Here is a 24,646-nt window from a genome sequence, read left to right on the forward strand (position 1 = left end):
CTCCAGGCTCCCCTGTCCTTCCCTATCTCCCTGAGTTTGCTCAAATTCATGAGTCCACCAAATGGACTCATATCCATTGAGTTGATGATACTATCTAACCGTCTCATCCTCTGCCATCCCCTTCTCCTTTTGCCTTCAGTCTTTCCCAGCATCAGGGTCTTTTGCAGTGAGTTGGTTCTTCACTTCAGGTGGCCACAGCATTGGAGCTTCAGCATTAGTCCTTCCAATGAATATTCAGGGTTGATTTCCTTTAGGATTGACTGGTTTGATCTCCTTGATGTCCAAGGGACTCTCAAGAGTCTTCTTCAGCACCACAATTTGAAAGCATCTATTCTTTGGTGCTCAACCTTCTTTATGGTCCAAGTCTCACATCCGTACATGACTACTGAAAAAAACCATAGCTTTGACTGTGTGGACCTCTGTTGGCAAAGTGATGTCTCAGCTTTTAAATATGCTCTCTAGCATATTTAAGGAGCAAGAGTCTTTTAATTTCATGGTTGCAGTCACCATCTGCAGTGATTTGGGAGCCCAAGAAAACAAAATCTGTCACTACTGCCACTTTTCCCCCTTCTATTTGCCATAATGTGATTGGACCAGATGCCACGATCTTAATTTTTGAATGTTGAGTTTTAAGCCAGCTTTTCCACTCTCCTTTTCCACCTTCATCAAGAGGCCCTTTAGTTCCTCTTCACTTTCTGCTATTAGAGAGGCATCATCTGCATATCTTAGGTTGTTGATATTTCTCCAGGCAAACTTGATTCCAGTTAGTGATTCATCCAGCCCAGCACTTCACGTGATGTACTCTGCATAGAAGTTTAATAAGCTGGGTGACAATATACAGGCTTGTCACACTCCTTCCCCAATTTTGAACCAGTCAGTTGTTCCATATCTAGTTCTAACTGTTGCTTCTTGACCTGCATACCTGTGTGAAGCCTGCCAATATTTTCTATTTTTTTCCACTTAAAAAATGCTAGTCAGGACCCACAAAGTTGATCTGATGGCCCACCAATAAGGTGTGATTCACCACTAATAAATCATTAGATGAGACAACAACCCCTAAGAAGATTCTTCTTTTTAGAAGTATCCTATGGCTAATACTAGGATTTTCCTAATCTTCCCAATTATCAGGAACAATAAAGTAGTATTTACTCGGTATGCATAGTATAATATTTTGATGGAATGTGTAATTAAAAGACTAACGTTAAATGTCTGGTAAGGCTTGAAAGGTTGTTACTGAACAATGAGACGTGGGATTCTTGGCCTCCGGAGGAGATGAATTCAATCCGGGGCCAGAGACGAGGCTGGATCGCTCAGAGCGTTTGTGTAATAAAGTTTTATTAAAGTATAAAGGAGATAGAGAAAGCTGACATAGGCATCAGAAGGGGGCAAAAGAGTACCCCCTTTGCTAGTGTTAGCAATGGAATTATATACTCTCCAATGAATCCAAAGAATGTCTGGAGGTTGTAAAGACCTCACCAGACCTACTCCCATAATTTACATTTTAAGATAACAGAGTTGGCCAGAAGGTTTAATCCAAAGATTGTCCTCAGGCAGGATACATCCTTGTAAGGACCAGACCTACTCCCATAATTTATGTTTTAAAATAACAGAGTTAGCTAGAAGGTTTAATCCAAAGATTGTCCTCAGGCAGGATACATCCTTGTAAAGACCAGACCTACTCCCATAATTTACATTTTAAGATAACAGAATTAGCCAGAGGGTTTAATCCAAAGACTGTCCTCAGGCAGGATACATTATTGTTACATAATCCTAAGGAATGTAGAGGAAAAAAAGTAAAAAGTTTGTCCTTTCTTCCTCCTTGAATATCCCAGACCTCTCTCTCCTTGGGGACCCCTAGACTTCTTATCAACCTGCCTAGGAAATGACTCTCTCAGGCTTCTAGATAGACCCAATGCCAACAGTTTTTAAGAGTAAATTCACTAATTGCTTGTTATTTTAACCAACAGGAAGACAAAGGTATATACAATTGGATGGATGGGAGGGGTTCAGTATTCAGGTATTTTATTGTTAAATGCCTGTTAATTCATGCTGTGGCTCTGACAAAGTGAAGATGAGAAAATAGATATGAAAACACTTTGAAGACCAACATTTTATTAATTTTACTGTGGGAAGCCAGGAGAGAGACGCCACAAACAAGCTCCAGTGAAGCAGTATCTCCGTATTTGTAAAAGTCTCTGCTCTCACAGAACTGTTATAACCTCCTTAAATATCAATGACTGCCAAAAGCACAGACAAGAGGGCAGAGCATCTGTGAACTTGCCAAGGGTTTGACCGCTCGGTCCGCGCATGCTCAAGCCCGGCTCCAGCCTCCGTGCAGGGTTGGGCCGAACTCGGAGGGCGGAGTGCGGGCCACGTGGGGTCTCATGACGTCATCTCCGGGCGCCGAGGGTGACTGGACTTGCGGTGGGCTTCAGGGCTCCGCGGCGCTGCGGGCCGTCTTTGCTGGATACCGGAGGGCGGAAGTGCAGCTGGGCTCGACTCCGACCTCCGCGCAGGTGCCTTCTGCGGCTGCGCGAGCCGTCGGGACTCCGGGCTGGTGCATCTCGGCGGGATAGTGTGTTGGGCACTCTCCACCTGTGCAGGAAGCCGGAGGAGAAGCCGGCGCTTCTAGTAGGGTATGTGTGTGTCTGTCACCCCAGTGTGAGGAAATGCCCGCAGGAAGAGGGTTGGGGAAGTGCCAGGTAGGTGTGGTGAAAAGGAGGGGCGTGTGCGGCGAGAGGAGCGCTCCCCCGGGCGGTGGTGGCGGGTGAAGGTGGTTCCACCGAGGAAGGTGGCGTTGCCCAGGCGCCGCCCCCGGAGCTCTAGCGCCAGCTGGAGGGTGTAGCCTGTGTGATCTCTGGAGGGAATACGTCCGTTCCTTTATAAGGTAGGAAGCCTGGGTCTCATCGCAGGCTCTAGAGTTTAGTTCAGGACCTGCATTTTTCGTGGAGTAGTTATTTAGATCATAGTTATTTCATAGGCAGTTCGATTCTATCCGAAGTCTGTGGAGTTTTCCCCAGTTTATCTTCTCAAAGCATTCATTAAGTCTCATTTTAATAATATTTAGTGCCAAAAAATCAATTTCCCGTTGGCAAAGCACTTTCATATACTTTAATTATACTTTGGATTATTTTCAAGTCACATCTGAAGTTGAGGAGCTTAGGGAAACTGGATTGGTTCTAGATTTTTCTGAAGGGTGTGGAAGCACAACATGTTTTTAGCAAGAATCAGAACCCAGAGGCTGTCAAACGGCACTGAACTTTTAAAGCCTTCTAAAATTTACTTGATAAATTTTGGAATTTTGGGAACCGAATTATTTTGTGACTTCCATAATGGGAGTTGACTGAATTTTGAATTTGAAAGTAAAATTCAAATTTTTACTGGGCTGAGGGTAGCAGTTGAGGGAAGTTTTAGAATTTTATATAGGATTTGAGCATGTTCTTTGATCCACCATGGTATGCTGATTAAAATTGGGGAAAAACGAACAGAATGATACTATATGGATAAGAGATTTTAGAATAATATACAAGCTTCATGTGTAGGTTCACTTTAATAATTTAACAGATACTAAGTGCCAGTTATGTGCCAGGCACTGAACAAAAAATAAATGAAACAGTAAACAGTGAAGAAGACAATAAAAATTGCTGCCATCATGAAGTTCACTTTGAGGTTTGGGGTGGGGAGACATTAATTTAAAAATTAATTAAAGTGTATGTGAAGTGGAGTGGTGAAAAGTGCTGTGGAGAAAAAGTAATGAAGGGGAATGGGACATGCTAGTGTCATGGAAGTTATAGTGATGGCCTAAGAGAACATGACATTTGAGCAGAATCCTAGTAATGATAAGGAAAGGTGCCATGTGGATGTTGTGGAAAAGGCCATGAGAACAGCCAGAGTCCGTGAGGCAGCAGCATATCAGCTAGTTTGGCTGAACCGGGGGAGCGAGTTGGAGAGAGAAGTAGATAAGCAGGTCAGAGAAGGTGGTTAATGTTAGTCGCTCAGTCTTGTGTCTGATTCTTTGCGACCCCATGAACTATAGCCCACCAGGCTCCTCTGTCCATGGGATTCTCCAGGCAAGAATACTGGAGTGGGTTGCCATTCTCTTCTCCAGGGGATCTTCCTGATCCAGAAATCGAACCCAGGTCTCCTGAACTGTAGGCAGATTCTTTACCTACTGAGCTATCAGGGAAGCCCTAGGTCATATAAGGGCCTGGTAAGACTTTTTTTTTTTTAAACACTTTTAGTTTTTACTTTGAATGAGATGGTCTGGTTTTGAGTGGCTTTCCAGGTGACTCAGTGGTAAAAAATCCACCTGCAGTGTGTGGACCTCTGGGTCAGGAAGATCCCCTGGACAAGGGAACGTCTACCCACTCCAATATTGTTGCCTGGAGAATTCCAAAGACAGAGGAACTTGGAGGGCTACAGTCCACGGGGTTGCGAAAGAGTCAGATACGACTAAGGGACTAAACAACAAGAGTTTTGAATAAAGGAGTGAAATCATCTGACTTGTGTTTAAAAACTTTTTTTTTTCTGATTACGTTGTTATCTCTCTGCAGCAAGTTGTGGAAATGTTGAGACCTCTGTTGGTAGATTATGGCATTTATCTGAGTTAAAGGTCACAGTGACTTGGATCAGTGTGGTAATAGTGGAGGTGGTGAGAAATAGCCAGGTTCTAGACTGGTGTCTAAACTAGAGCTGGTCAGCTGTGAAGAGGGGTCATGGTTGACTCCCAAATTTAAGGCCTGAGCAACTAAAGAATGGAGTTACCACTTAGTGGTTTGGGGAAGAGGAGAGAGGGAGATCTGAAATCATTTTCAGTTTTGCACTTGCTAAATTTCCAAATGAAATGTCAGTGTATAGTAGTATATGTGGAACTAGAGTTCAGAAAAGTCTTGGTTGAAGATATGAATGTGGGAATTGTTACTGTGTAAATGATATTTAAAACCCTAAGAGATCTCCAAAGGTCGGGTTCAGGGACCTCAGGACATTTCAACATTTGGAGGTTGGGGCAAGTTACAGACTATCCGCCAGGATGGGGGTGCACCTGTTCTCCTTAAAACCCCTGTTCAAAACGGGTGATCCTTAGTAACCAGATAGAAGGAAATAGGTAAAAAGCCAAGTCGTAAGGAAGGAGATGTGAAAATCTGAGAAGAGAGAGTTGATCTAGGACAGTGGAAGAATAAATGGACTAGGGAAATATGAGAACACTGGGCAGTACTCAGAGCACACTTTTGAATTTAAAGGGAGACCAGCCAGCATATTTTTAGATGTTTACAAATTTACTAGTAGTAGGTATTTGATATTTTAAGTAATTTGTGGATAGTTGGGGATTTTGTCAGCAAAAAAACAGCTTCAGGTAGTAGGTTAGCTTTTCTTGGTTTGTAGCGTAAAAGGGACTGTTAATTGTGCATTACATTCTTATACTCACTATACTGTTTGCTAAGTGTTTTTGGTTGGACACACCTGCCATTTTTCCAGGCTGTGAATTAGATGTAGAAAATATAGCAGTCAGGTAGTAGTCATTGCCCTAAAGAAGCTTATTTCTAATTGAGATGTCTGTTCTTTGGAAATGTTCCCTTCAAGTTGGATGCGTGGTTTGATATCATTGTGTATGTATGAGAGGGAAAAATATTTTTCTAAAATAATAAAATTCACTGAATTTAAAGTGTGATTGCACCAATTTAGGGAAGAGTTTAGGTGGAGAAGTTTCTTAAGTAGCTGGTGTAACTTTGGGGTTTATGTATTTTATTTATTTATATATTTTCCGGTGTTTAACAAAAATTCCAGAACCTACTATGTGCTAATTGTGCTACCCTCCCAGATACAAAGGTATATATGACTCAGTTTCTGCTGTCAAGGAACTCACAGGTCAGTTTTGGGAGGGGCAAGAGTCAGATAAGATAAACATGACTGCAGTGCATTGTTATACCATATGACAATAAAGATAAATAATAAGTAATTAGATTGCCTTTTGCTTAGTGGAAGGCTTCCCAAGAAACTGATGTTAGGTTCACTCTTAAAAGACGATTAAGCATTGGCCAAGAGAAGGGGAAAAGGGTATGCAAGCAGAGGGGCCATGGAATTAAATACATATTCCATTTTTCCAGTTGTTGGTTACTAGGTGCTAAACACAGAGCAACCTGTGACATTAGAATTATCTTCAGTTTACAGATACAAGGTTTGGAGATGTCAGGTTTGTTGTCCAAGGACTCACAGCTTATATGAGGAAGTCAGTGATGAAACCCATGTCAGTCCAGTTTCAAAACCTCTTAACTGCCTTACTCTGTTGCCTGCTGTAAGCATTTAAATCTTTTCAGTCCTTGTCTTTATCCCTCAGCCAGTCTTTCTACCAACTTCTATTCTTCATTGGAAAAGCCTCCTACCTGTCTGTTTTCAATCCACTGCTACCAGTCTAGGTCAGGCACTCATTATTTTACACCTTAGTTGCTGACATTGCTTCCTGGCTATCCTTTCTCTGACTCAGATCTCCTTTTGTGCCTTTTGTGCCCTGCCACCAGATTTGTTGTTGTTGCTCATTTGCTAAGTCATGTCCTACTCTTTGCAAGCCCATGAACTGCAGCATGCCAGGCTTCCCTGTCTTTCACTATTTCCCTGAGTTTGCTCAAACTCACATCCGTTGAGTCAGTGATGTCATCCAGCCATCTTGTCCTCTGTCGCTTCCTTCTCCTCTCGACCTCCATCTTTCCCAGCATCAGGGTCTTTTCTTTCCATCAGGTGGTCAAAGTATTGGAGCTTCAGCTTCAGCATCAGTTTTTCCAATGAATATTCGGGTTGATTTCCTTTAGGATTGACTGGTTTGCTCTCCTTGTAGTCTCTCTCATGAGTCTTCTCTAGCACCGCAGTTCGAAAGCATCAGTTCTTCAGCTCTCAACCTTTTTTATGGTCCAACTGTCACATCCTTACATGACTACTGGAAAAGCCATAGTTCTGACTATACCAGATAATTGTTTTTATTTCACCATTATAGAACCTCACAGCTTGTTGGATAAAATTGAAAACCTACAGTTATCTATTTGGTATACTTCATGATCTAGTTACATTATATATTTACAAATTTGACATTAAAGGAATAATAATTGCTTTTATGTCTCAGCACTTACTGTGTCCAGTACCATGTTGCATACTTTGTAGATTTTTTTTTCTAGAACCCTGGTAACTTTTACAGTTAAGGAAATTGAGACTTAATGAAGTAAAGTGACTTGCTTAAAATCCTGTGTGGTAGTAGAACATGTCACGGTGTCAGCTCTTTTGTTGTCTGCTACTGTTCCCAATATGTTTCCTAAAAAGTTGGCTCATGTATTGCTCCTGCCACTTCCTGTCTTTGCTGATGCTGTATTGCCCTGCTTGGGTTATTTGTCTTTTCTTCTGTCCATATTTTACCCATTCTTCAAGTTCAGTATCTTTTAAAATTCTTCCCTGAACACTGTAAGTTCTGTTAATATTTAAATTCTTCCCTTTCTCCCTTATGAAAGCACTCACAAAGTAACATTTAATTATAACCATGGACATTTTGGAGTTGAAAGGGATGTTTGGCAATTAATATGGTATGGTGGAAAGAATATGAGATTGAAAATCCTGCTGCAGTAGAGGAAAAGTAAAGGTGCAGTGAGGTTCTGCCTGATTCATGCATGGAAGAAAGGCTGTTTTGAGCAGGATCCTGAAGGCTGTCCAAGGTGGAAGACAAGGTGGGAAAGGCTGCTTTAGGTTAGGAACCACCAGCCTAAGCACACCTATGGAGAGGACACGGAAGTGCACGGTGTGTTAGCAGATTTGTAATCAGTACCTTCTGGGCAGTGCCTGTAGGGGCTTCCCTGGTGCTCAGACAGTAAAGAATCTGCCTGCAGTGCAGGAGACTCGGGTCCACTCCCTGGGTCTGGAAGATCCTTCGGAGAAGGGAATGGCTCCCCAGTCCAGTATTCTTGCCTGGAGAATCCCCGTGGACAGAGGAGGCTGGCAGGCTACCATCCATTGGGTTGCAGAGTCAGATATGCCTGAGGTTTTTAAAAAATAATCACCACCATCGTCATTGTCATTGTCATTGTGAAGCCCTCAGCATCTGCCGCAGAGCTGGGCGTATCAAATGATCAAATTGTGACTCTATAGTGAGTGTTACTAGCAATGCTCAGTGCATAATTTTTGGTTATATTTTCCTTTAGTCTTATAATTCCAGTTTACACTAGATAATACCTTTGATTATTCTAAGTTCTTAAAGTTTTTGACTTTTAAACATTTTTTGAGACACTCTTGTTGGTTCTGTAAATTATGATGACAGATGCATCTTATAGTACTAGTACTGTGTTACAGGCATTATTGTAAGTATTCTACATGTATGAATTTAATTTTCGCGTCTCTCTTACATGGTCAGTGCTGTTATTCCCATTTTATAGATGAGAAAACTGAGACAGAAGTTAGAGGTGAAGAGTTCACTTTAGATAAGCAGTATACTTTTTTGGGGCTTGAGTGGATGTTGCAAGTATAGTTTCACTTTGGCTGTGGTTTGTTAGTTGTATATGTAATTTTGAAATGGTTACTTCCGTGATCTCTTTAAATAAATAATAGCTTTACATTTGGAATTTGTTGTACTGATTTTTGCATTCATTCTAAACAATGCCCACCATGTAGTTTTTTGAAGTAAATCTTTATGGCATTCTTGATTTCCTATAATCTTTGTTTTGGAGCAGGTTCATTTATTCTTACAAGGATCAGACTAATATTCTTCATTTTATTTTCAGTTTGGCTTTGGCTGAAAATAACTTAGCCTATATGTACTGCTTTCACCACTGGAAGAATGACAGATGACAAAGATGTGCTTCGAGATGTGTGGTTTGGACGAATTCCAACTTGCTTCACCCTGTATCAGGATGAGATAACTGAACGTGAGGCAGAACCATATTATGTAAGTATGCTGGTGGTGGCAAATGGGATGTCAGAACTTTGTCCATTTCTGTAAAGAAAGCTCTTAAGAACCAGATGGCTGGTTTTCAACATGTTGTACACAATTAATATGTGCTTATTATGGAAAAAAAATTAGGAGACACAGATCTGTGAAAAGAAGGAAGTAAGAATCGCCTCTAATCCTACTGCTCAGAGGATAAAAGCACTGCTGACATGTTGATACGGGACCTTCTTGACTTTTTTTTCTTACACATCTATAGTATATGATAATGAATCATAAGTTATGTGCGGTTTTTTAACAGGAAGCTATTTTGAAAATGATAGGTTCAGATTTGATTCTTTTGTATTCAAAGCAACTATTTAAATTCTTTTTGATAGCTGAGTGAACGTATGAACGCGAGTGTGTATTCATATGTTCATGAGTTAATACAGAGAATATGAAATATACTGTTTAATAACATAAATTGTTGCATGTAGGCTTGTGGGTTTGAGTTAGTGTATTATCTGTTCTAAAAAGAGAATATCAGTTATCTTCTGATTTTAGTCTTCTTTTTTTTTTCCTTTTCTAACTGCTGATATGGTCCAAACTTAAGCATCTGTCAGTCAGAGATAATAGTATCTTGCTTTTTCACTAAATAGTCCCCAGTAGGCAAAGACATTCTCATTTACTGTCATTTTAGTTTTTCCTTTGTGTCTCAGGTACAGTCTTCCCAGGTGGCGCTAGTGGTAAAGAACCTGCCTGCCAGTGCAGGAGACATGAGACATGGGTTTGACTCCTGGGTTGACAAGCTCCCCTGGAGAAGGACATGGCCACCCACTCCAGTATTCTTGCCTGGAGAACCCCATGGACAGAGGATCCTGATGGGCTACAGTCCGTGGGGTTGCGAAGAGTCAGATACAATTGAAACGACAGTATGCACACACATACAATATTATTTACTCAGAAAGACCTGGAGAAGTGGAAGTACATCTGTAGTGCTGGACTGTCTCTTGTTTCACTTTAGTAGAGCTTGCCCTTGGCTTTCTCCCCTGTGTGCTGGCAAGGCAGCACTTGTCCCCTACCTGCCCAAGATGGGGAGAGTCAGACTGATGGAGGAAGCGCCTTTAGGGGCCCGTCCTCTAACTTGTTGGATATAGGAACTGTTTCATTTTTCTCTGTGCGTCCTTGAATCTGGAATATGTCACACAAATGGTAGATACTCAGTACATAAAAGTCTCTCCACCCCCATGTTGGGGGTTTGTTTAAATTTTCTGGGTTTTCTAACTGAATGATAATTTCAGAGAAATTGGGTAGTCTTTTGTACTTTTTCAGATAATCATAACTGATTATATAAATTTGAATCATTTTTACTTTGTAAACACAACAATTTTCCACCTTTAGAAAAACTTCCATGGTTACAAATGAAGAGTGATCATAGTTTATTTTTAGACACATTTCATTTGTTAGATGTATTTTCACTCTTCTCCCACTGTAGTCTGGGTTAGGATATCATTTAAGTTTGTTTCCAAACTAGCTTTTGCTATTTTAATGAAAACTTTTAACCTTGGGCAGCTTTCTAATAGTACTTACACGAAGGAGTGTATTTGTGTCCAGTTGGTCAAAGTAGTGAAAGCTAAGAAATATATGATTTAAGACTGTTTACTTTTAAATCAGAACATGATGTTTGACACATTTTCTGCACTTAAAAAAAGCAAGTAGAGAATATAATATTTTACCTTCCTTACATATAAATCTGTTTAAATATGAAAAGACCATTGTGAGAACTAGAGGGTAAGTTATTTTTTGTTTCTAATTGAGTTAAAAATGGTAGAGTAATGGGATTAACTGTTGGAGGAAGAAGATTGTTTTTAATACTAATTGATTTTTTTTTCTTGAATTCTTCCTAATTCTTCACCCAAAAGAAACTCTATATAGTCATTGTGATCATGTTTTTGCAGATTATTGGGTGACAGTCATATAATAAATATTAAACAAAGAACTGAACTTTAAATTCATGCAGCATAATTCAGATTTTGCTCTTTAAATGCATGCATGCTTAAGTGTAGAGAAGGAAATGGCAACTCACTCCAGTGTTCTTGCCTGGGAAATCCCATGGGCAGAGGAGCCTGGCAGGCTACAGTTCATGGGGTCACAAAGAGTTAGATAAATACTGAAGTGTAAGAAAGAAAAAGTGATGGTGTGAACACTCACCGAGAGCCAGACATCCTGGAACGTGAAGTCAAGTGTACCTTAGGAAGCATCACTACGAACAAAGCTAGTGGAGGTGATGGAATTCCAGTTGAGCTATTTCATACCCTAAAAGATGATGCTATGAAAGTGCTGCACTCAATATGCCAGCAAATTTGGAAAACTCAGCAGTGGCCACAGGACTGGAAAAGGTCAGTTTTCATTCCAATCGCTAAAAAAGGCAATGCCAAAGAATGCTCAAATTACCGCACTATTGCACTCATCTCACACTAGTAAAGTAATGCGCAAAATTCTCCAAGCCAGGCTTCAACAATACGTGAACCATGAACTTCCAGATGTTTTAGTTTTAGAAAAGGCAGAGGAACCAGAGATCAAATTGCCAACATCTGCTGGATCATCGAAAAAGCAATGGAGTTCCAGAAAAACATCTATTTCTGCTTTATTGACTATGCAAAAGCCTTTGACTGTGTGGGTCACAATAAACTGTGGAAAATTCTGAAAGATGGGAATACCAGACCACCTGACCTGCCTCTTGAGAAATCTGTATGCAAGTCAGGAAGCAACAGTTAGAACTGGACATGGAACAACAGACTGGTTCCAAATAGGAAAAGGGGTACATCAAGACTGTATATTGTCACCCTCCTTATTTAATTTCTATTCAGAGTACATCATGAGAAACGCTGGGCTAGATGAAGCACAAGCTGGAATCAAGATTGCTGGGAGAAATATCAATAACCTCAGATGTGCGGATGACACCACCCTAATGGCAGAAAGTGAAGAAGAACTAAAGAGCCTCTTGAAAGTGAAAGAGGAGAGTGAAAAAGTTGGCTTAAAGCTCAACATTCAGAAAACAAAGATCATGGTATCCGGTCCCATCACTTCATGGCAAACAGATGAAGAAGCAGTGGAAACAGTGGCAGACTTTATTTTTGGGGGGCTCCCAAACCACTGCAGATGGTGACTGCAGCCATGAAATCAAAAGATGCTTACTCCTTAGAAGAAGAGTTTTGACCAACCTAAACAGCATATTAAAAAGCAGAGACATTACTTTGCCAACAAAGGTCCATCTAGTCAAGGCTGTGGTTTTTCCAGTAGTCATGTATGGATGTGAGAGTTGGACTATAAAGAAAGCTGAGTCCCGAAGAACTGATGCTTTTGAACTGTGGTGTTGGAGAAGACTCTCGAGAGTCCCTTGGACCGCAAGGAGATCAAACCTGTCCATCCTAAAGGAAATCAGTCCTGAATGTTCATTGGAAGGACTGATGTTGAAGCTGAAACTCCAGTACTTTGGCCATCTGATGCGAAGAGCTGACTCGTTTGAAAAGACCCTGATGCTGGGAAAGATTGAAGGCGAGAGGAGAAGGGGATGACAGAGGATGAGATGGTTGGATGGCATCACTGACTCAATAGACGTGAGTTTGAGTAAACTCTGGGAGTTGGTGATGGACAGGGAAGCCTGGCGTGTTGCAGTCCATGTGGTTGCAAAGAGTCGGACGCAACTGAGCGACTGAGCTGAACTGAAGAAAGAAAATGCTGTATACAAAACCAATACTCTCAAGAGTAACATTTTAGTGCCAGTATGATTTTAGTTCACATGTCTCTTTGTTGTAAATTAAGCTTGAAAGTATTTTTAATTGCTTTGAGTTATAATAATGATACTGTTTTAAAGAGCGAGATGAAATGAGATGAAAATTTGGCCTGAGAGCTAGTAGACCTCTTTCCCAGACATTCTTAGAGTTCAGGTGAGGTGACATAACTGGGTTGTCATTATGGCCTGAAGCGTCCATTCGTGTTCAGGTGGAGGTGCAGGAAGGATAGGTGAATGGAAATGTAGTTTCCTTTTATTAATGTTCATAGCTTCTTTCTTAGAAACTAGATTTTAACATATCCACTCTGTACCAAATTTGTAAATTAAATAATTTTTATTCAAAGAGTCTTCCGAGATTTTCTGTTTCAGTTGGAAAAGCTTATTAATGTTAGATATATTTCTGTTTATTTCTGCATTTTGATTTGTTGGCTCTATATAAATCTTTCAGCCAATTCTGTATGTCATATATCACTGAGAATTATATCTTATATTACAGGGAGTATTAGGAAAGAACTTGCCTAGAAACAAAGCAACTTTTCAGTTTCTGTTGTTTCTGTTATATTCATTTAAACTGTTAACTTTTCCTTTAGATTACCCAATATAAAACATACACACTAAATTGCATTCGTATTTTGTGACTTGTTACCAGAGGTAATCACGCAGATGTGTGGTAATTGATCTGAATAGACCCTAAACTTTTCACAGCAGTCCATTTATGTTCCCATAGTCAACTGTGTCTGTTCTCTGCTAGGAATCCTTCTCTGAGCCCTCGCCTCACTTCCTACTTCACAAAGGAAATAGAAACCACGTGACAGGACCTTCCTTAACTTTCTGCCACCAACTCTGTAAAGTGTATCTGCACAGATAATATTCACTTTCTTCTCTCCTGTTTTAATGGAAGAGGTGCCCTTTCTTCTCGGGCAAGGTCCAACCTTCCATCTGTGTTCTGGATCCCATCTTCTGCCTTCTCTATTTATTTTAGTTTCAACTTTCCTGTCTCTTGACAACTTCTTTGCAGCATTTATATTGTCTCAGATCCTTCCTATACTGTAACAGACCTCTTTGACCCCATCTTTCTTTCAACCTCTTGCTTTTCCTTCACAGCCAGACTTAGCAAAAGGATTGTCTGTACTCATTGTCTCCTTCCTACCTCCCACCACTTCCCTCACTGTAATCATATTCTCACACTGCTCCAAAAGAACTGTTCTTGTTGAAGTCCTTAATGACATCTCTTTAAAAAATTTTATTTTTTTATTTTTTAACCAGACCTTGAGTCTGCTTTTGAACTTTGATTTGCTTGATCTCTCAGCCCTATTTGATGTTGTTGGCTGTTTCCTCGGTTTTATTACGCTGTCCTCTCGCTCTGTAGTGCCTCATCCCTGGTTTTACTCCTGTGGTCCCCTTTGCTTTGCTTTTTTTTTTTGGTCTATGACTCTAGGTTTTTGGGGGGTGGGGGGGAGCTTCCCTGATAGCTCAGTTGGTAAAGAATTCACCTGCAGTGCAGGAGACCCCGATTCAATTCCTGGTTCTGGAAGAATTGCTAGAGAAGGGATAGGCTACCCACTCCAGCATTCTTGGATTTCCCTTGTGGCTCAGCTGATAAAGAATCCTCCTGGAATGCTGGAGACCTGGGTTCAATCCCTGGGTTGGGAAGATCCCCTGGAGAAAAGAAAGGCTGCCCACGCCAGTATTCTGGCCTAGAGAATTACATGGATTGTATAGTCCATGGCATTGCAAAGAGTCGAACATGAGTGAGTGACTTTCACTTTCTCTATTTTTTCCCCCACTAGAGCTGTCACTCCATTTTTATGTCTTTGTTGAGCATTTTTATCTTAACATCTCCCCAGGATTTTTCTCCTGAGCTCCAGACCTGTATGTCTTTCTGCTGATAACGTCACTTAGACATCTCGAAGGAACCCAAACTGAGTGTGTTTGAAGCTGGACTCATCATCTTTACTCCAGAAAATCTGGTCGTCTGCCATCTTCTATTCTTCTTTTATCATCCAGCTAGTTAATTACTCTTGCAGCAATTAACATGGGACTCATCCTTTGATACTGCCTTATCCTTTATCCCTGACATTCAGCCATAATTGAGTCTGTCTGATTTTACATCTCAGATATTTCGCACTTTTCTTACACCTTTCATATGCCATGATACAGCCTAGTTCAGACCACCATTTAAAAACTAAGGGATTTTATAATATTAACTGATTTCCCTGGTTTCAGTCTTGCCCTCTTTCCATTTTCCAGTCTGCACAGTTAGAGTAATTTTTTAAAAATACATATCTAATCTTTTCACCTGCCAGCTTAAAACCTTTAGTGGCTTTACACTGCCTTTAGGATCCTTAATGTAGTTTACAAGGTTCTTCATGATCTGGTCCCTTGCTTCTTCAGTACTATTCTGTCCTAAACCTCTACAGTCCTGTCATATTCAAATTCTTATAATTCCTCATGTGCCAGTCTTCTGTATTCACACCATGCCTTCTTTGCAGTTCCCTCTGCTAGAATGAACAGAAGTATCTCCCACCCCTACTCACACCCAGACATCCAAATCCACCCATGTTTGGTTCGTTCTGTTTCCCTTTTGACTCTTGCCTTAAAATTGACTTCCTGTAAAGGCCTTCCTTGAGCTTTCCTGTAAATTTCTTTGCTGTTTGCTCCTATAACATCCTTTACTTCTTTACATTCATCATATTTGTAGTTTTGTTTTTACTGTCTTCCTCTTAAGCCTGTAAGCTTCATGAGAAGAAGAACTCTTTCTGTCTCATTCACTGCTCTGTCCTCATCGCCTAGTGTGATGCCTCACACATTGAAATGGAACAATTCTAGTGTATTTTTAAATTTATTCATTTTAATTGGAGGCTAATCACTTTATTGTAGTGGTTTTTGCCATACATTGACATGAATCAGCCATGAGAGTACGTGTGTCCCCCATCCTGAACCCTCCTCCCACCTCCCTCACCATCCCATCCCTCAGGGTTGTCCCAGGGCACCGGCCTTGAGTGCCCTGTTCATGCATTGAGCTTGGACTGGGTATCTGTTTCACATATGGTAATATACATGTTTTAATGCTATTCTCTTAAATCATGCCACCCTTGCCTTCTCCTGAAGAATCCAAAAGTTTGTTCTTTATATCTGTGTCTCTTTTGCTGTCTTGCATATAAGGTCATCGTTACCATCTTTCTAAATTCCATATATATGTGTCAATATACTGTATTGGTGTTTTTCTTTCTGAGTTACTTCACTCTGTATAATAGGCTCCAGCTTCATCCACCTCATCAGAACTGATTCAAATGCGTTCTTTTTAATAGCTGAGTACTATTCCATTGTGTACATGGACCACAGCTTTCTTATCCATTCATCTGCCGAGGGACATCTAGGTTGCTTCCGTGTCCTAGCTATTGTAAACAGTGCTGCAGTGAACACTGGGGTACACGTGTCTCTTTCAATTCTGGTTTCCTCAGTGTGTATGCCCCGCAGTGGGATTGCTGGGTCGTATGGCAGTTCTATTTCCAGTTTTTTAAGGAGTCTCCACACTGTTCTCCATAGTGGCTGTACTAGTTTGCATTCCCACCAACAGTGGGATTTATTCCTAAAGAAAGAGGGTTCCCTTTTCTCCACACCCTCTTCAGCATTTATTATTTGTAGGCTTTTTTATATCAGCCATTCTGATCAGCATGAGATGGTAGCTCATTGTGGTTTTGATTTGCATTTCTCTGATAATGAGTGATGTTGAGCATCTTTTCATGTGTTTGTTAGCCATCTGTATGTCTTCTTGGGGAAATGTCTGTTTAGTTCTTTGGCCCATTTTTTGATTGGGTCGTTTATTTTTCTGGTATTAAGCTGCATGAGCCGCTTGTATATTTTTGCAATTAATTCTTTGTCAGTTGCTTCATTTGCTATTATTTTCTCTCATTCTGAAGGCTGTCTTTTCACCTTGCTTATAGTTTCCTTCATTGTGCAAAAGCTTTTAAGTTTCATTAGGTCCCATTTGTTTATTTTTGCTTTTATTTCCAATATTCTGGGAGGTGGGTCATAGAGGATACTGCTGTGATTTATGACAGATTTATGTTTTCCTCTAGGAGTTTTATAGTTTCTGGTCTTACATTTAGATCTTTAATCCATTTTGAGTTTATTTTTGTGTGTGGTATTAGAAAATGTTCTAGTTTCATTCTCTTACAGGTGGTTTACCAGTTTTCCCAGCACCGCTTGTTAAGGAGATTGTCTTTTCTCCATTGTTTATTCTTGCCTCCTTTGTCAAAGATAGGGTATCCATAGGTGTGTGGATTTATCTTTGCGCTTTCTATTTTGTTCCATTGATTTATATTTCTGTCGTTGTGCCAGTACTATGCTGTCTTGATGACTGTAGCTTTGTAGTATAGTCTGAAGTCAGGCAGGTTGATTCCTCCAGTTCCATTCTTCTTTCTCAAGCTTGCTTTGGCTATTTGAGGTGTTTTTGTATTTCCATAGAAATTTTGAAATTATTTGTTCTGATTCTGTGAAAAATACCATTGGTAGCTTGATGGGGATTGCATTGAATCTATAGATTGCTTTGGGTTGTATACTCATTTTCACTATATTGATTCTTTCCATCCATGAACATGGTATATTTCTCCATCTATTTGTATCATCTTTGATTTCTTTCATGAGTGTTTTATAGTTTTCTATATATAGGTCTTTTGTTTCTTTAGGTAGATTTATTCCTAAGTATTTTGTTCTTTTCATCACAATGGTGAATGAAATTCTTTCCTTAATTTCTCTTTCTGTATTCTCATTGTTAGTATATAGGAATGCAAGGGAGTTCTGTGTATTAATTTTATATCCTGCAGCTTTACTATATTCATTGATTAGCTCTAGTAATTCTGTGGTTGTGTCTTTACGGGTTTCTATGTAGAGGATCATGTCATCTGCAAACAGTGAGAGTTTTACGTCTTCTTTTCCAATCTGGATTCCTTTTATTTCTTTTTCTTCTCTAATTGCTGTGACTAAAACTTTTAAAACTATGTTGAATAGTAGTGGTGAGAGTGGGCACCCTTGTCTTGTTCCTGACTTTAGGGGAAATGCTTTCAGTTTTTCACCATTGATGATGTTTGCTGTGGGATTATCATATGTGGCTTTTATTATGCTGAGGTAAGATCCTTCTAAGCCTGCTTTCTGGAGGGTTTTTATCCTAAATGGATGTTGAATTTTGTCAAAGGCATCTATTGAGATAAACATATGGTTTTTATATTTCAATTTGTTAATGTGGTGTATCACATTGATTAATGTGTGAATACTAAAGAATCCTTGCAGTCCCTGGGATAAAGCCCACTTGGTCATGATGTATGATCTTTTTAATATGTTGTTGGATTCTGTTTGCTAGAGGATTCTAGTGTATTTTAATTCTATGTTTATTAAATGAATCTCTAATTTTATAACTGAAAATTCTTGGACAAAATAGGATTTGGTATAAACAAATAATATTACAGGCACTTTTTCCCTGAAACATAAGTAATCTGTTGTTTTTGTTTAGTTGCTAAATTATGTTGAACTTTTGTGACCCTGTGGCCTGTAGCCCACTGGGCTCCTCTGTCCATGGGATTTCCCAGGCAAGAATACTGGAGTAGATTGCCATTCCCTTCTCCAGGGGATCTTCCCGACGCAGAGATCAAGCCAGCATCTCCTGCGTTGCAGGTGGATTCTTTATTGCTGAGCCACCTCGGAAGCCAAGTAATCTATACAGCTATGTGAAACATGTATTCCTTATTGGCTATACAGAGGAAAAAAAAATGTATCACGTGTGTCATACTGAGTGCTGAATGAGGAATAAGAGAATAAGAGTCCATATAGTGGAGTGTATCCCTGGAGGGGTTAATCCTTTTTGTATTAAAAGAACTTGAACCTTGAAAACATTAATTAAAGTGAAATAAGCCAGACACAAAAGGACAAATATTTTATGATTCCATTTAGATGTAACTCGAAGGGTCTAATTCAGAGCCAGAAAGTTAAAAAGTGATTATGGAAGGCTGGGAGGAAGAAGGGAAAGTGATGGTCGCTCAGAAGTGTCTCATGGACTGTACCCCACCAGGCTCCTCTGTCCATGAAGTTCTCCAGGCAAAAATACTGTAGTGGGTTGCTGTGCCCTCCTCCAGGGAGCTTCCCAACCCAGAGATCAAACCTGGGTCTCTACACTGCAGGCAAATTCTTTACCATCTGAGCCACTAGGGAGGAAAAATGAGGGAATTATTGTTTAATAGGTACAGAATTTGATGGAAAGTTCTGGAGATGGATAGTCATGGGTGTCACACGGGTGACACAGCAGTGTCAATATATTTAATGCCACTGAACTGTTTGCTTAAAATGGTTAACATGGTAAACTTTATGGTAGGTATATTTTAACACAGTTCTACAAAATGAGCTTGAAGTAAACCAGTGAGATATACCAAGGAAAATTCTTGTGTGATACATTCCTAATGTAGAAGGCAGGGCGATGCTTTTGTTGTTACTCTCTTTCCATTTTACCTATTTAAATATTTACTGGATAAACTATCTGTACCTATTCTAGTTTTTTCTTAGTGCTACTATGTTTATATTAGTTACAGATTACTCCCACAAACCAATATAGAACAGAAGATTCCAGCTACATTTTAGTGTCAGTATGGATTCTGTCTTATGAATGAGCATTCTTTTAAAATTTATCACTTTTGGCCTTTTGTCACACTTTAACCTTTGGCATCTCTGATTCTTTATCAAATATTTATTATACACCTCTTATGAAGCAGGCACTATTTTGGCCATTGGGAATGTTAGCTGTGAACAAAACAGATGAAAACCCTTGTCTTAATAGAGCTTACATTTTAATGTTACTCATTCCTTATTGAAAAGAAATTTTTGTATCATGAAAATCATTTGTGAATTTTTCAGCAACTCTAGTTGAACCTTGTACATGTAGTATGAAAGTGAAAGTGAAGTCACTCAGTTGTGTCCAACTCTTTTGCGACCCCATGGACTGTAGCCCACCAGGCTCCTCCATCCATGGAATTTTCTAGGCAAGAGTACTGGAGTGGGTTGCCATTTCCTTCTCCAACATGTAGTATAGGTCTTTCCAAAATCAAGAGCTGATACCCACACTCATTTATTCCTGATTTATCTTCCTTCTTATGATCTCCGTAGGTGAATATCATTCTCTAAAGAGTAGATAACTATGTAATGCCCAACAAACTGGTTAAAGTCCTGGACTTAATAATACAGATGAACAGATTATATTTGGACGAATAGATTATATTTATTTATTTTTTAAAAATGGCTAATTTACCATGCTATTTTAATTTCTTAGAGACTGTCCATGTTTCATCTGTACTTGATTCTGTCATTTGTGATGCTAATGAATTTTTCTTTGTGATTTCTTTAATAGAATATGGTTTTGACAAGTTACTAATATTTAAGCTGTATGTAAAACAGAAGTGATAATAATACTTCCTGTAAAACAGCTAATGCTTTTCCTTATATTTAGTAACTTTTAGTTTCCTTTTTATTTTCTTTTCTAATCACATTTTAGTTGTTTCATTATACAATAAAAGAAGAGCTTCTGGGGACTCCCCTGTCGGTCCAGGGGTTAAGACTCCATGCTTCCAAAGCAGGGTGTGGGTTTGATCCCTCCCTGGTCAGGTAACTAAGATTGCACTTGCTGTGTGACATGGCCAAGAAATTTAAAAATTTTTTAAAAAGAGGAACTTATGTTCTGTTCAATTCACACTCCTACCCTGCAGCTTATTCCTAGTATGGGCACCTTTTTTCCATACTGGAACATTCCGGCTACCACTCACAACCCTTTACCTTGTAGCCCCTAGGACTACTGTAATGTTCTCTTATCTAACTGGAGCCTGTTACCTCTATCCTCATTGATTAAGTATCAATCCCTGAACCAGAATATTTCTCTTTGTATATAGTCCCTGGCCCAGTACATAATTCTATTTGATTCACTGATCAAACAAACATAACTTTGAATAAGCAACATGAAAAGTGATGCAGAGTTCTGTTCACAGAAGCAGCTGAAAGAGAGTAACGAACCATTTTACCAGCAAAAGAAAACAGAACCTTACGAAAGCAAGAAATGGCTGGAGCTTCTCCTGCAAAGGAGGAGAATACATGAATTTTTGCCAAGTTCCTCCTCCTATCTACTTGTAGGTTCTTTAAATAAATCATTGCTCTCTTATGTTTTCTTTCTGGGCTCCTTTCCTGGGGGGAATAACACTGATGGCCTTCATACTATTCCAGTTCTTACTATACCATCCTCAATGTTCCTTTCCAGACTTTTCTCTCTCCAAAGCCCAAGTAGGTCCAGCCTCCATAAGGACAGATTAGTGTTGACTGACAATAGCAGGACCCCAGTTCATCAGCATTATATTCTAAGCTTGTGCTTTATTGCACTTGAAGATGTGAATGTGTAGCTTAAAAGTTAGTCATCTAACATCTTACCTCCTTCAGATTTCTTCATTAGTTCAGTTCAGTTCAGTCGCTCAGTCATGACCGACTCTGTGCGACCCCATGAATTGCAGCATGCCAGGCCTCCCTGTCCATCACAAACTCCCGGAGTTTACTCAAACTCATGCCCATCGAGTCAGTGATGCCATCCAGCCATCTCATCCTCTGTTGTCTCCTTCTCCTCCTGCCCCCAATCCCTCCCAGCATCAGGGTCTTTTCCAACGAGTCAACTCTTCACATGAGGTGGCCAAAGTAATGGAGTTTCAGATTCAGCATCAGTCCTTCCAATGAACACCCAGGACTTACCTCCTTCAGGATGGACTGGTTGGATCTCCTTGCAGTCCAAGGGACTCTCAAGAGTCTTCTCCAACACCACAGTTCAAAACCATTAATTCTTCTGTGCTCAGCTTTCTTTACAGTCCAACTCTCACATCCATACATGACCACTGGAAAAACCATAGCCTTGACCAGACGGACCTTTGTAGGCAAGGTAATGTCTCTGCTTTTTAATATGCTATCTAGGTTACAGATTACTCCCACAAACCAATATAGAACAGAAGATTCCAGCTACATTTTAGTGTCAGTATGGATTCTGTCTTATGAATGAGCATTCTTTTAAAATTTATCACTTTTGGCCTTTTGTCACACTTTAACCTTTGGCATCTCTGATTCTTTATCAAATATTTATTATACGCCTCTTATGAAGCAGGCACTATTTTGGCCATTGGGAATGTTAGCTGTGAACAACCCTTCAAAGCAGTAAGCATCTTTTAATTTCATGGCTGCAATCACCATCTGCAGTGATCTTGGAGCCCAAAAAAATAAAGTCTGACACTGTTTCCACTGTCTCCCTATTTATTTCCCATGAGGTAATGGGACCAGATACAATGATCTTAGTTTTCTGAACGTTAAGCTTTAAGCCAACTTTTCACTCTCCTCTTTCACTTTCATCAAGAGGCTTTTTAGTTCCTCTTCACTTTATGCCATAAGGGTGGTGTCATCTGCATATCTGAGGTTATTGATATTTCTCCTGGCAATCTTGATTCCAGCCTGTGCTTCTTTCAGCCCAGCGTTTCTCATGATGTACTCTGCATAGAAGTTAAATAAGCAGGGTGACAATATACAGCCTTGACGTATCCTTTTCCTATTTGGAACCAGTCTGTTGTTCCATGTCCAGTTCTAACTATTGCTTCTTGACCTGCATACAGGTTTCTCAAGAGGCAGGTCAGGTGGTTTGGTATTCCCATCTCCTTCAGAATTTTCCACAGTTTATTGTGATCCGCACAGTCGAAGGCTTTGGTGTAGTCAATAAAGCAGAAATAAATGTTTTTCTGGAACTCTCTTGCTTTTTCGATGATCTAGCGGATATTGGCAATTTGATCTCTCCTTCCTCTGTCTTTTCTAAAACCAGCTTGAACATCTGCAAGTTCTCGGTTCACGTATTGCTGAAGCCTGGCTTAGAGAATTTTGAGCATTACCTTACTAGCATGTGAGATGAGTGCAATTGTGTGGTAGTTTGAGCATTCTTTGGGATTGCCTTTCTTGGGGATTGGAATGAAAACTGACCTTTTCCAGTCCTGTGGCTACTGCTGAGTTTTCCAAATTTGCTGGCATATTGAGTGCAGCACTTTCACAGCATCATCTTTCAGGATTTGAAATAGCTCAACTGGAATTCCATCACATCCACTACCTTTGTTCGTAGTGATGCTTTCTAAGACCTACTTGACTTCACATTCCAGGATGTCTGGCTCTAGGTGTTACATTAATTATCACCAAAATTTGTTCTAATTTCCAATCCTCCCCTACGTTTCCATTCCTTCTTTCACATCTCATGTAGTATTTCCTTAACAGATTTCCTGTCTAGAATCTTATTGCAGTCTTTTATATACAATGGTTAGAATAACCCTTGAGTACTGTTTCTCTTTGGGGTTTCCCTGGTGGCTCAGATGGTTAAGAATCTGCCTGCATGTGGGCAATGCAGATTTGATCCCTGGGTCAGGAAAATCCCCTGGAGAAGGGAATGGCTATCCACTCCAGTATTCTTGCCTGAAGAATTCCATGGACAGAGAAGCCTGGTGGGCTACAGTCCATGGGGTTGCAGAGTCAGACATGACTAAGCAACTGTCACTTTCACTTTTTTCACTGTTTCTCATCATATCATTTTATTTGTGGTATCATAGTGGGCTTCATTGTTTATCAAGTGAAATCTTCTAGCTGACCTTTAAAGGCCTTTCTGTTGCTGCCATGAAGTATTTTTGTAAGTACTTTTTAGGAGTTTTTTTTTTTTTTTTTAACCTCCACTTTATTTTAGTCTTGTAGATGAGGATAGATTATGTCCTTGCCTTGGTGTTCTTCACACAACTGAGTCAGTACACAGTGATTGTGATTGTGAAGTTGCTCAGTCGTGTCTGACTCTGTGCGACCCCATGGACTGTAGCCTACCAGGCTCCTCAGTCCATGGAATTTTCCAGGCAAGAGAACTGGAGTGGGTTGCCATTTCCTTCTCCAGGGGATCTTCCCAACCAAGGGATCGAACCCGGGTCTCCCGCATTGCAGGCAGACGCTTTACCATCTGAGCCACCAGGGAAGCCCCTAGTACACAGTAGATTATCAAAATATGATGGATCAACTGAGAAGTCTTGATTGATAAGTCAAAGTGTACATAACACTGAGTTAATTATTATCTTTCCAGAAGTTGAATTACCTCAGGTGAACCATATTAATTTTCAAGTTAAATTTTATAGAACTAACAAGTATCCTAAATAGTATGACTTCTGATTGCATTGTATTTTTATTTGGAAAAAACTCTTACAGAAGGATTACACATAGACTTGTTTATTCTAGGCATTTACCCTATAAGCTATACATCAAGTAATGACCTCATAAGAAATTTTAAGTCATCTTAACCTTTAGCCTTTGATTTTCTATAAAAAACAGTTTGCTTTGTGTATAATATTCAAAATAATGCAAAAAACATGGCTGTTTTTCAGAATATTCAAATATAGTTTAAAAGCCTATTTAGTGTATTTCTTTTTGAAAAAATAGTAAATAAATATGGTTTTATAAATTTTCATTTCAGTTGCTTTTGCCAAGAGTAAGTTATTTGACGTTGGTAACTGACAAAGTGAAAAAGCACTTTCAGAAGGTTATGAGACAAGAAGACATTAGTGAGATATGGTTTGAATATGAAGGCACACCACTGAAATGGTGAGTGAATTTTTCTGCATTGTTAAGCACTGAGTATATGATAGCTTTAAGAAGATATAGTGCCTTGAAGCAGTTTTTTAAAAGTTCTGTGCAAGAAATCACTAGTCTAGCTCTATAATACAGTGGATTTTAAATCAATGCTAAAATATTTTATTGGAAATATTTCTGCCTTCTGTTTGGATGCATAGGACAGATTTACATATTTTCATCAATAGATTTTTTTTTATATGACATGATAATAGTATATTTGGTTATGGGTTTTTTTTTTAAACATATATTTAAAATAT

General features: G+C 39.6%; 1 protein-coding gene across 5 annotated transcripts in view; it reads left to right on the forward strand.

Annotated features, from left to right (window-relative positions):
* The first annotated feature begins 2,400 nt into the window (after positions 1-2,400).
* The window catches only part of ATG5 (autophagy related 5), a 116,136-nt gene continuing 93,890 nt past the window's right edge, over positions 2,401-24,646 (forward strand). For 3 of the 5 annotated variants that reach the window (XM_061131440.1, XM_061131442.1, XM_061131443.1), the window contains exons 1-3: positions 2,401-2,636; positions 8,751-8,914; positions 24,232-24,359. In XM_061131440.1, coding sequence (XP_060987423.1) covers positions 8,807-8,914; positions 24,232-24,359 — 236 coding nt within the window. In that variant the 5' untranslated portion in view covers positions 2,401-2,636; positions 8,751-8,806. Of the gene's footprint in view, positions 2,637-2,867; positions 2,888-8,750; positions 8,915-24,231; positions 24,360-24,646 lie in introns of those variants that run through there. The other 2 variants (XM_061131441.1, XM_061131444.1) reach the window with 2 other exon arrangements.

This window comes from Dama dama, chromosome 28 (genome assembly GCF_033118175.1).
Source record: "Dama dama isolate Ldn47 chromosome 28, ASM3311817v1, whole genome shotgun sequence".
Lineage (NCBI taxonomy): Eukaryota > Metazoa > Chordata > Mammalia > Artiodactyla > Cervidae > Dama > Dama dama.